General features: G+C 36.2%; 3 protein-coding genes across 3 annotated transcripts; all 3 read right to left on the bottom strand.

Annotated features, from left to right (window-relative positions):
- Positions 1-5,681: 5,681 nt before the first annotated feature.
- Positions 5,682-7,746, bottom strand: LOC111717457 (probable ATP-dependent RNA helicase DDX49). The gene is made up of 6 exons (XM_023492956.1): positions 7,599-7,746; positions 7,097-7,517; positions 6,680-7,004; positions 6,312-6,588; positions 6,171-6,248; positions 5,682-5,982 (listed from the first exon to the last, which is right to left on the bottom strand). Exons 1-6 carry the CDS (start codon positions 7,653-7,655, stop codon positions 5,779-5,781), a joined length of 1,362 nt encoding a protein of 453 aa, XP_023348724.1. The 5' UTR covers positions 7,656-7,746; the 3' UTR covers positions 5,682-5,778.
- Positions 7,668-9,464, bottom strand: LOC111717456 (U3 small nucleolar RNA-associated protein 15 homolog). Its single transcript, XM_023492955.1, has 2 exons — positions 8,824-9,464; positions 7,668-8,686 (listed from the first exon to the last, which is right to left on the bottom strand). The coding sequence occupies exons 1-2, from the start codon at positions 9,445-9,447 to the stop codon at positions 7,733-7,735; spliced, it is 1,578 nt and encodes a 525-aa protein (XP_023348723.1). The 5' UTR covers positions 9,448-9,464; the 3' UTR covers positions 7,668-7,732.
- Positions 9,456-10,413, bottom strand: LOC111717458 (40S ribosomal protein S3-A; the record flags this gene model as incomplete). The annotated part of the gene is given in 2 exon segments (XM_023492957.1): positions 9,456-9,657; positions 10,257-10,413. Coding segments are annotated over 2 exon segments (319 nt in total), but the record flags the coding sequence as incomplete, so codon positions are not given.
- Between the last annotated feature and the right edge of the window lie 180 nt (positions 10,414-10,593).

Here is a 10,593-nt window from a genome sequence, read left to right as displayed (position 1 = left end):
TGATTGTTGAAAGGCATTATTGAGGTTTTCAACTATATTCATTTTACCTACGTCCCTTCTCTCCAAGAACGCTCTGTGTCCTGGTAGCCATGATGATGATTTCAGTTTTGACTGGGGTAACACGAACTTCAACACCACTGTAACCATCCTCGGCTAACTCCCTACACAGAATAAATGACGTTAAAGTGAAATGAAGTTCAAAAATGTGTTAAGCAAATTCGTAATTTTAAACACACAGAATGACCTAGAAATAGGATTTGAAAAAACTTTTCTTCAAACCTCAAATAAACGTTTTCAAAGTTAAGATTACTTCGCGTAGTACTCTGATATGCTCAATCTAACACTAACGATAGATGGTATTTCCATATATCTCATACAACTTAGCTGAACTGTGCATAAAAATGATCTAATGATAATTGATAAACTTGAAATAATTAGTTCTCAAAACCGACAATAAACTTGCAAGATGTGAAATGATAAAATAAGTATAAAAGGCGAACCTGGTGAGGAACTCGTTCAACTCAGCCTTGAAGACTCCGTCGGCGATAAACTTGCGCTTTTTCGACACCTGTGTCGCCATTCTTACTTCTAATAATTAAAAAATATGAATGAGTTGGAAGCTGAAAATTTGCTTTATTTACCGCAAAAACAGGCAAACGCGTGAGATCTAAAACATTAATTGTAAGCACTATATCAAAGATGTAACAACAAAAACGTCCACATAAGTTTAATTTCACTCAATAACACATTTCAATAGATCGCGAGTATTTTCCATTTTGTTACACACGTGAAGCAGTTCAAATAATTCTGAGAGTGTACACAGTAGAAATAATTCCTTTTCCGGCGCCTGTCTACCTGCCTCCTAGTAATGTCTGCAGCTATGTTCCTCGACCTTGTTCACCGGAAATTGATCCTAACTTATGCAAACTGAAATATTATAAAAATTAATTTAGTCTAAGCGATTCGCGTTTTTATCCGTTTAAAATTAATGAAACGTAATTCCTCCGTTGTTAATATTATTTTTCTTTCAAAAAGACGACATCGACATGAGGTGGATTCTCATTAGGGGTGTTGTGTCATTCTGGCAATAATTGTTCTATATTATAATGTTGCCCTAATGTTAGTTATATTTACAATGTTTTCCCCGATTTGACACATTCGCAACGCTCGAGGGACCATATAATAAATATAATTTTTGTCTATATACATTGAACAAAACATTTCCATAGTAAAGACAACTTTGATTTGTCAATGTAAAATCTTAGTTAACCTGAGCAATAGCGCACAGACCCCTGGTGGCAACCTTCTCAGCGTAAAGCTCAACGGTGTTCTCGGGGAAGCTGAACCTCTTCTGGACGACAGAGGTCAATTCACGGATCCTGAACAGAAAAATATCAAATTACGTTTCTAGTACAGTTCATTTCAACAAGCTTTTATCTGATCAGTCAAATGGCTGTCGGTTCTTTGTCTGATCAGTCAGTTGTAGGGAGGCCAAAACTTGAAAAAAAACCTACACAAATTTGTACAATTTTTAGAACAATCCGTACATTTGGGGAAAAAATCCGTACAATCCGTACTTTCCGAACATTTAAGAAAAATAAACCATATGTAAAAAAACGTCAAAATTCATATTTTCTTTATTCATTCAATGTCCTTTCATTTTCATGTATGAGGGTTTAACTTCTTTAGCAGGATCAGTCATTACATGATTTTGATTCAATCTGTAAAATATTACCTTCATACATAAATAATCAAGTGAATTGGGATGAGAATGAGAAAAGAAACAAGAAGATTACGATAAGCATGAGAGGAGAGGCAAATTAGGATGTGAACGAGAAGAGAAACATGTAAATAGGGATAGAAGCAAAGGGTCCGTCCTAGAGAACGATTTCTGGACACCCCCCCCCCCATCCTATCAATTTTGTATAGAGAATGATAGAAGCAGGATAAATACACATTTAGAATATAAAAATTACCGATATTGCAAGTAGTGAAGAAAACCGGTTTTGAAAGTACTGTACAGTATGGTTCAGTTATTAGAAAAACGAGCAGCGGATAAGTTATACGATATATGGACTATTTTGACCAAGCGATATAATTGTGGCATTATGTCTTAAACTTTATTGGGATGGATTCCCCAGTTTGTTTCAGCTTTATTATAAAAAATCAATATTCTCGAATAACTAATGAATTTCGATTGAATCAACAATCTATGAAAATAAGTTAAATTCGACGAGATTTTTTTTTTAAGTTTTCATGCAATTATATGAAAGGGTTAAAATTTGTGTACTTTCAGGCTAATAAATCCGTAAAATCTGTACAATTTGAAAAAAAATCCATACAATCCGTACAATTTTAGAGTTATAAAAAATCCGTACATTTAAAGGCCACCTTGCAATGATTTATATAACGTCGGCTTTATGTAGATCCATTAAATAAATTTAAGACTCCTAGCTGACATGTAGTGGGCTTTAAAATTAATGAAACGTAATTCCTCCGTTGTTAATATTATTTTTCTTTCAAAAAGACGACATCGACATGAGGTGGATTCTCATTTGAACTACGTACTGCCGTTTGAACTATGGTACGTTTGAACTATTGTTCGTTTGAACTATTGTTCATTTGTACTACTGACATGACGTCATATCCTGTAGTTTAAATCAACGCATTTCTTGCTCATTTGAACTATTTTTCTACCCCAATTCAGTTTTAAATTTTTTTTTATAATCTTCATAAAGTTATATTCATGACAATTAATTAGATAAACATTAAACACAGAATGAACATGAAAATAGTTCAAATGAACATAAAAATAGTTCAAATGAACATAAAAAATAGTTCAATGAACATAAAAATAGTTCAAATGAAATAGTTCAAATGAACATAAAAATAGTTCAAATGAAATAGTTCAAATGAAAAAAAATAGTTCAAATGAAAAAAATAGTTTAAATTGGACTAAAAAATAGTTCAAATGGACAAAATAAATAGGTTAAGTTAGGTTAGGTTAGGTTAGGTAAAAAATAGTTCAAATTAAACATATTTTTTTGTTCATTTGAACTATTTTTTTGTCCATTTAAACTATTTTTTTGTTCATTTGAACTATTTTTTTGTTCATTTGAACTATTTTTTTTTGTCCATTTGAACTATTTTTATGTTCATTTGAACTATTTTTTTGTTCATTTGAACTATTTTATTATTCATTTGAACTATTTTTTTATTCATTTGAACTCTTTTTTTTTCATTTGAACTATTTTTTGTTTATTTCATTAATAATATTTCAATAGTTCAAATGAACTAAAAAATAGTTCAAATGAGCAATATATTTACTCGTTTGAACTATTGTTCATTTAAACTACTCACGTGGTCCCACGTACGCAGTAGTTGAAATGAACAATGTTCAAATGAACAATAGTTCAAACGGCAGTAGTCCAAATGAGATAGCACCCGACATGAGGTTCAAAAACAGAAATTACACGATGTTATATCAAACTATAGGACTCCTAGGACTATAGCTGTTCGTGATTTTCGATGCTATATATCGTTTGCACTAATGTCCAAATTGAACTATACGTACTTTTGCACTAAGTCAGCTGATCAGTAACACTATATATATGTGGCCGCAAATTTATTCTTTCATCCTCTCAATCCGTCCCATGCTTTATCCTTTCATCCCCTCAATCCGTCCCATATGCTTACTTTATCTTTTCATCCTCTCAATCCGTCCCATGCTTACTTTATCCTTTCATCCTCTCATTCCGTCCTAGCTTACTTTATTCTGTCATCCTCTCGATCCGTCCCATGCGAGGGAGGGAGCCCAGAGTTCCTCAAATAGTAATCACCGCCACCCAAATCTGTTTTGCAGCAAGCGCGCTCCTCAATTGGTAATCTCCACCACCTCAATTAGTAATCACCGTAAAATTTTNATCCTTTCCTCCTCTCAATCCGTCCCATGCTTACTTTATCCTTTCATATTACCAATCCGCCCTAGCTTACTTTATTATTTCATCCTCTCAATCCGTCCCATGCTTATACTTCATCCTTTCATCCTCTCAATCCGTCAAAACTTACTTTATCGTTTCATCCTCTCAATCCGTCCATGCCTTCTTTTAAAATTATATTATTTCATCCTATCAATCCGCACAAAAATCTTTTAGAAGAAAAATTATTCTATTTATTTTCAATACCTTAAAATATTTTATTGTAGATTTGCAGCAGATTTTTAGACGCACCTTCAATTGCAACAAATGTTATGTTTCCATATGTGGAGCTCAGCAAGTTTTTTAATTGGTACTCTAATCTAGTTGTAAATGTTATCCTCAGAGTATGAAGATATTCAGAGCATCTAACCTTGTTGTTAACAAGTTATCTTCAGAGCATAGAAGATGTACAGAGCAGCAAACAAAGTTGTTAATATGTTATCCTCAGAGTATGAAGATTTACATACCAGCTAACCTTGTAGTTGATATGTTATCATAAGAGTATGAAGATGCACAGAGCAGCTATCCTTGTTATTAATATGTATCATCAGAGTATGAAGATATACAGAGCAGCAAACATAGTTGTTAATATTTTTCCTCAGAGCATGAAAATATACAGAGCAGCAAACATATTTGTTAATGTTATCCTAAGATTATGAAGATATACAGAGCAGCAAACCTAGCTGCTATTGTGTTATCCTGAGATTATGAAGATATACAGAGCTTGCTGCTATTATGTTATCCTGAGATTATTAAGATATGCAGAACAGCAAACCTTGTATTAATCGAGCTATAAATGTCACGGACACAAGCGTGTAATAAATATCGGGTCACCTACAGTACGTTGTACATTATTAACTATCTATTCTGTAACAAATACAATAATTCCCATATTTATTAACCTGAACTTACCAACTTAAATACCCGGCCATTAGACTGATTTGATTATTTTTAATTGAGATTTCTATATTTATTGACTAGCGGATTTATGCTGCGGATACAATGAACTGAAAATAAATAAAATTCAAGACTTTTTAGCTACCAAGACGACGATATCTTCCTCATTATTACATTCAGGGTATCATACGAGCCATTTAACAATCTTTATTAAGATTAGCTTATTAATATATTATTATTATTCTCATTATTTTTATTATTATTATTATTATTCTTATTACTTGTTTGTAGAAGTTAAAATTGCTAGTTGAGAAATTAGATTATTCTTGATCACAAATATCTAGCAGGATTAAAAACTTTCCATTAAATGTCCAATTTCTCTTAAATTCCTTCACCTCAACAAAAATCTTTTATATATCTCAAGAATACAGATACCAAAGAAACGGGAACTATGTAAAAGAAGGCCTGGTTCACTTACCCCTTAGCTCCAGACTCCATGATGAATCTGAGAACTCCATAGCAGGCCCTACGGACAGCAAGACCTCCGATCAGCTTGTAACGGAGAGACTCAGCCTTCAGAAAACAAAAATTAAGGTAACTCCCCCCCCCTTTAGAAAATTTGGTATGTTTGAATTGGGGAAGATAAGTACGAACGAATATAAAAAAAAATTATATGTTCACCCCTCGTTCTATAAATAATGTCACTTCATACGGTTACAGTAAGAAGACAGGTTTTATAGCACTAACCTTGTTTCCGTTGAGGATAAGCTTGGCGACGATGCTAGCCAGGCGACCGAACATATGTCCGCGCCCGTCAATTACAATTGCCTTAGGAGAAAATCCAGGCATTTCTGAAAATATAAATCTGAATGAATTTTATTAAAAAATGCAATTTTAGAATATATTAAGGTCCGTCCGTCTTCTTCATCTTCTTTCTCTTCTCTTTGCTGGCTTGCTTCCTCTTCTTAATTCTCTTCTCCTTCTCCATCTGAACCTGGTCGGGATTCTTCCCCTCAAGGATAATCTTCTTCCTCTTGTTGATATTCTTCTTCTCATCCCAGTCCTGTTCTCCTAGTTCAATATCCACCTCACGGAGTGTTGTGTTCACCTGGACAAAAACACATTTATACATCATATTTGCAATTTGCTTGGCAAACCAAGTATGAACAAATTGAAGCATAAATCTAAAAATTTATGCTTAAAAAGGTCAAATTCAAGCATTCAGTTTAAATTTCGAGTGAATCAACTCTTAATTGACATTTCCGACTAGATAAGACCACTTTACAAGATTGTTACCTGCAATATGATTTCCCCGACACGGGTATCGTCGATTGATAATTCCTCCATCCGAACTTTGGTTTCTTTTTCAATGTCCTAAAATATGTAAAATTCTAGGAAATCTTTTAATCTTTTAATGATTGAGAAAAATGTTATTACCTGTAGTAAACCAACTTGTGTTGGTGTGACAAGAGTAACCGCGCGTCCAACGCGCCCAGCTCTAGCAGTACGTCCAACTCGATGCACATAATCCCTAGCAGCACTTGGCACATTGTGATTTACAACCAGCTGAACTTCAGGAATATCCAGACCTCTACTTGCCACATCAGTAGCAATCAAAACCTTTGTATGGTTGGATTTAAACTGTGACAGAGAGGACATACGCTCTTTCTGTGGTTTCATGCTGTGCAGAGAAGAACAGGATACTCCGATTTTGCTAAATCATAAAAAATAAAATCTTGAATTTGAAATACCTTTGATCTTACTAGAACCATAAAAAATCTTATTATAAAATATAACGTACTTACATAAAGGTTCGCTCTAGTAGTTCCGCGGTTTTGCAGGTTCGGGTGAAAATCATGATGGAATCCTTCGGTTTCTTTTCTCTGGTCTCCAAAACAAGCTGAACTAGATACGCGTTCTTAGCTTCGAATGGAGTCAGGATGAATCTTTGCTCCAGAGTTGAAACGGTGGCGGTTTCTCCAACAGTTTCACATTCCCAGACATGAGGATTGTTCGGACAGGCAGAAACAGTTTCTCCAATGATTGGAGAGTTTGTGGCCGTGAAGAGTAATGTTTGTCTGTTCTTCGGCAGGGCAGATATTATCTCAGATAGTTGACCATCGAAGCCACCTTACAAGAAGGAAAATTATGTCAAACTCAATACAAATTGAAAGAGAAAGGATCTAGAGGAAAAAATATTTTTTAATTGAAAAATGATGTACCTTCTAAAAGTCGGTCCGCCTCATCCATGACAAGATATTTAATCTTGCTGAGGGAGAAGGTGCTGTTGTTCTCAATATGATCCGCCAGGCGGCCCGGGGTTGCAATCACCACATGTGGTCTCTTATCCAGGTCTTTGGACTGCATGATGGTATCCCGGCCTCCAACCACCACACAGGTTCGGAGACCCATCCCGGTTCCAATTACGTTGAACTGATCCGAGATTTGAAAAGCCAGCTCCCGGGTTGGGGTGAGGATGAGAGCATATATACCGTAAGGATCCTCTGATAGGGTTTGGAGGATGGGAATAGCAAAGGCCAAGGTTTTACCGGAACCGGTTTTAGCGACCCCGACACAATCTCGACCATCAAGGATTGGCGGAATACAAGAGACTTGGACGGGAGTAGGTTTCAAGATCCCGACCTTAAAAGTTTGGAAGAATAAATGGCTGTGAAGAGAAGATCAAGATTTCTAATTGAGGATCATGCAAGACGGATTAAATACCTCTTTCAACTGAGCCAGGATCCAGTTGCTCACTCCAAGGCTCTTAAAATCAGTCATCTTATTTTGACATTTTTCTGAAACGATGATATCTTGGGTTTCTTCCTGGATGCAAATTTACTGAATGAATAGTTGCTTTAATAAACCATTTCTTCCTTGTTACTCAAGTCAGCTTTCTCTATCAATATCTCCCGTTCTACTCTTGAACTGCCCCGACCCGTCCCTCCAGCAGATTTAGCTATATCCAGCATACCCTGAGCCTTGACAAGCTCTTCAATTAGTCGCGTCTCACGACCTAACTTCTTCCGCAGGTCATTGAACATCTTCTCCACCTTGCTGGAGTTTACAGAGACGGGTAGATAGATATCTATTAATAGTTCTGCCACATAACGAACTACTTTAGAAAACCGTGGATTTGTCAAGTTCTTCAGAACATAATTAAGAATGAGAATAAGAGATCTTTCATCTCGTCCAGTCAGAGCAATTCGTAATCCTTCCCGCCGCATTAGCTCATACAATAAACTGTGCGCGTATTCAGGTTTCTTCCTTTGAACAAATGGTTTCATGGTTTGATCCAAAGCTTTACTGTATTCATACTTTCTCAGCAGTGTATCATGCTTGAGCTCAATATCCTTCAAGGATGTATCCACCATAATGTCTCCGGGAGCGGGGGTGAACTGCGTGTATTGAAGATACCTATGACTTTTCTCCTTCCTAACTCTTCTAGAATCTATTTTAACTCCATTAATATACTTGTCATCCTTCTTCTCAAATATTTGAACCAGACCGTCCACCATTCCTCCGACAACATACTTGTTGTCGATATCAACACCAACACTGAGCAGACTACTGGGGAAGGATAAGCTCCCGGTAACCTGGAAGTTCTGCATATCCAACCTCTTAGCTTGTCTGTCTAGAGATCCACTTATAACACTTCCACTGCTTTCAACACAGAGGCACGTGATGGTTTTATGATGAGGACTGATACGAGCTAGGTTTCGTCCTCCTCCGGCTATATCCCAGACCTTGACATCGTTCCCTCCTGCTGATACAATCATTCCGTCTCCGGGTAGGACGACTAAATCCTCAACCTTAATTATAGATGTTAAATTAAAAGATGAAGAGAACAGATCCAACATAAAGCTAAGTTTAAGCTAAAATAAGATATGGCTACGGTCGGCGACAAAAAAATAATTCGAATAAAAAAGTACGTGTTTTTATTTCTTACCGGAGCTCCGTGGTTTAGGGTTACAATAGGTTCCACACCAACTCTTCTATCCCACAACATGATGGTACTATCATACCCTCCGGAGAGGATTAGATCAGAGTTGAGATGAAATGGTGTCCCACACCGCACATAGTCCGTGTGTGAACTAAACTGCTGAACCAAAGACTCGGAAGGGAGATCCCACAAACCAACAGTTTTATCGTCGGAGAACGAGAGAATGTGCGTGTTATCAGGAGTAAAGTCGCATCTGTGTGTCGCTGTTGAGTGGCCGCGTAGTATTCTTAACAAGGTTTTGGTGGCGACATCGAATATTTTCAATTGTCCCTCAGATGTACCAACGCATAAAAGTTTTCCGTCTCGACGAAATTTAGCTCCGAAACAGGCATCTTGAAATTTTGTCATGGTTTTGTAAACATCTTTTATCACAGGGTCGTAGATTAGAACTTTAGAATAACTGGTAATAGCAAAGTATTTTGACGAGGTCGGAGATATGTCGACATTATTGATTGCTCCATACTCCTTGATCGTGATAGGATGCTCCCATCTCCCCCAGGTTCCATCTCCGGAGACAAGATCCGGAGTATCTTCCGACTGTAAGATCTCCGTCCTCTTGAAACTGGACATTTTATATCTGAAAGAGAAATGTTAAAAGATCTCCAGAGTTTGCAAGATTTAGACAGGGACTGGAGGCTGATCGGGCTTCACGGCCTTGGTCTCGGAGTAAGGACTGGGAGGAAGAGTATCCTCCTTGGGTTCAACGATCTGGACATAATCGGGCAGAGGTTTCTTGGGTCCCATCTTGCCTGCAGGATCCCAAGGCAACATAATCTTGACCTAAATTAAGAGAAAATTAAGGGCGTTCCAATAAACATGGTAATTAAGATAAGACAATCGTCTTAGATTTCCGATGAATGACGAGAAGAGTTTCATTGAAAGATTGTCAAATTAACTTTTCAAAATGTTGTGTGACTTAAATGTATCTTCAAATTTAAGGGAAACATTAATATGTAAATAATTTTATTGTTCTTTAATAAAAATGAATATGTACCGATTTCACAACATTTCCACCAATTTTAATTGTGGAAAAATCGTAGACAACATTTCGGAATTTCCGGGACTAAAGATGTAAAGGTTTTGACTGTGTTACTACTAAAATCGTCAATTAATTCAAATGTTAATTGGGAAACACTGTAAAAATGTTATTTAATCATGCATTCATGAGAAACCCTGTTAAACCTGTTAAACTGTTAAGAACTGAAAGGAATTTAATCAATTATTACTTTAGATGAATCACTGAGGGTTTACTTTACTATGTTGTCTAATGATTTAAGTTAAACGAAAAAACCTAATCTATGTATGCTGTATAATACTCGTAAAACATCGTAACATAATTTCAGACCACATAAATACATTTTAATTACAAACCAACAGACCTTGATTCCAAGAACTCCCTGTCTGAGGAGAACGTGTCTGCATGCAGCATCAACGTAATCGTTCATTGGATCTCCGGAGTGGATCATTAGGCCGTCAACGAACTTCATGGCCTTAGCTCTCTGTCCTCTCAGCTTGCCGGAGACAACAACTTCGCATCTTAAGTATAATTAATAAAAAAATTGACCTAACATCATAAAAATTTTAAAATAATTTGTTGGTCAATGAGAATCTTGCATTTTCTAAAGCTGCTGCACTGAAGGGGGAGGGGCGAAATGTTGAACTCTAACTAACATGTTATAAATAATTGCACTTCTTAAATTAAGAAAGGAAATCAAT

Source organism: Eurytemora carolleeae, unplaced genomic scaffold, assembly GCF_000591075.1.
Source record: "Eurytemora carolleeae unplaced genomic scaffold, Eaff_2.0 scaffold2610, whole genome shotgun sequence".
Classification (NCBI taxonomy): domain Eukaryota; kingdom Metazoa; phylum Arthropoda; class Copepoda; order Calanoida; family Temoridae; genus Eurytemora; species Eurytemora carolleeae.
This window is presented reverse-complemented; position numbering and strand designations above follow the sequence as displayed.

What these genes read in the sequence shown, in the direction of transcription:
- LOC111717457 (XM_023492956.1), bottom strand. Translation starts at nt 7,655, where the DNA reads ATGACTGATTTTAAGAGCCTTGGAGTGAGCAACTGGATCCTGGCTCAG. An exon ending in GGCGGACCGACTTTTAGAAG is followed by an intron (nt 7,005 to 7,096) that starts GTACATCATTTT and finishes CCTTCTTGTAAG; the next exon opens with GTGGCTTCGATGGTCAACTA. An exon ending in CTACTAGAGCGAACCTTTAT is followed by an intron (nt 6,589 to 6,679) that starts GTAAGTACGTTA and finishes TTTATGATTTAG; the next exon opens with CAAAATCGGAGTATCCTGTT.
- LOC111717456 (XM_023492955.1), bottom strand. Translation starts at nt 9,447, where the DNA reads ATGTCCAGTTTCAAGAGGACGGAGATCTTACAGTCGGAAGATACTCCG. An exon ending in CCCTAAACCACGGAGCTCCG is followed by an intron (nt 8,687 to 8,823) that starts GTAAGAAATAAA and finishes TCTATAATTAAG; the next exon opens with GTTGAGGATTTAGTCGTCCT.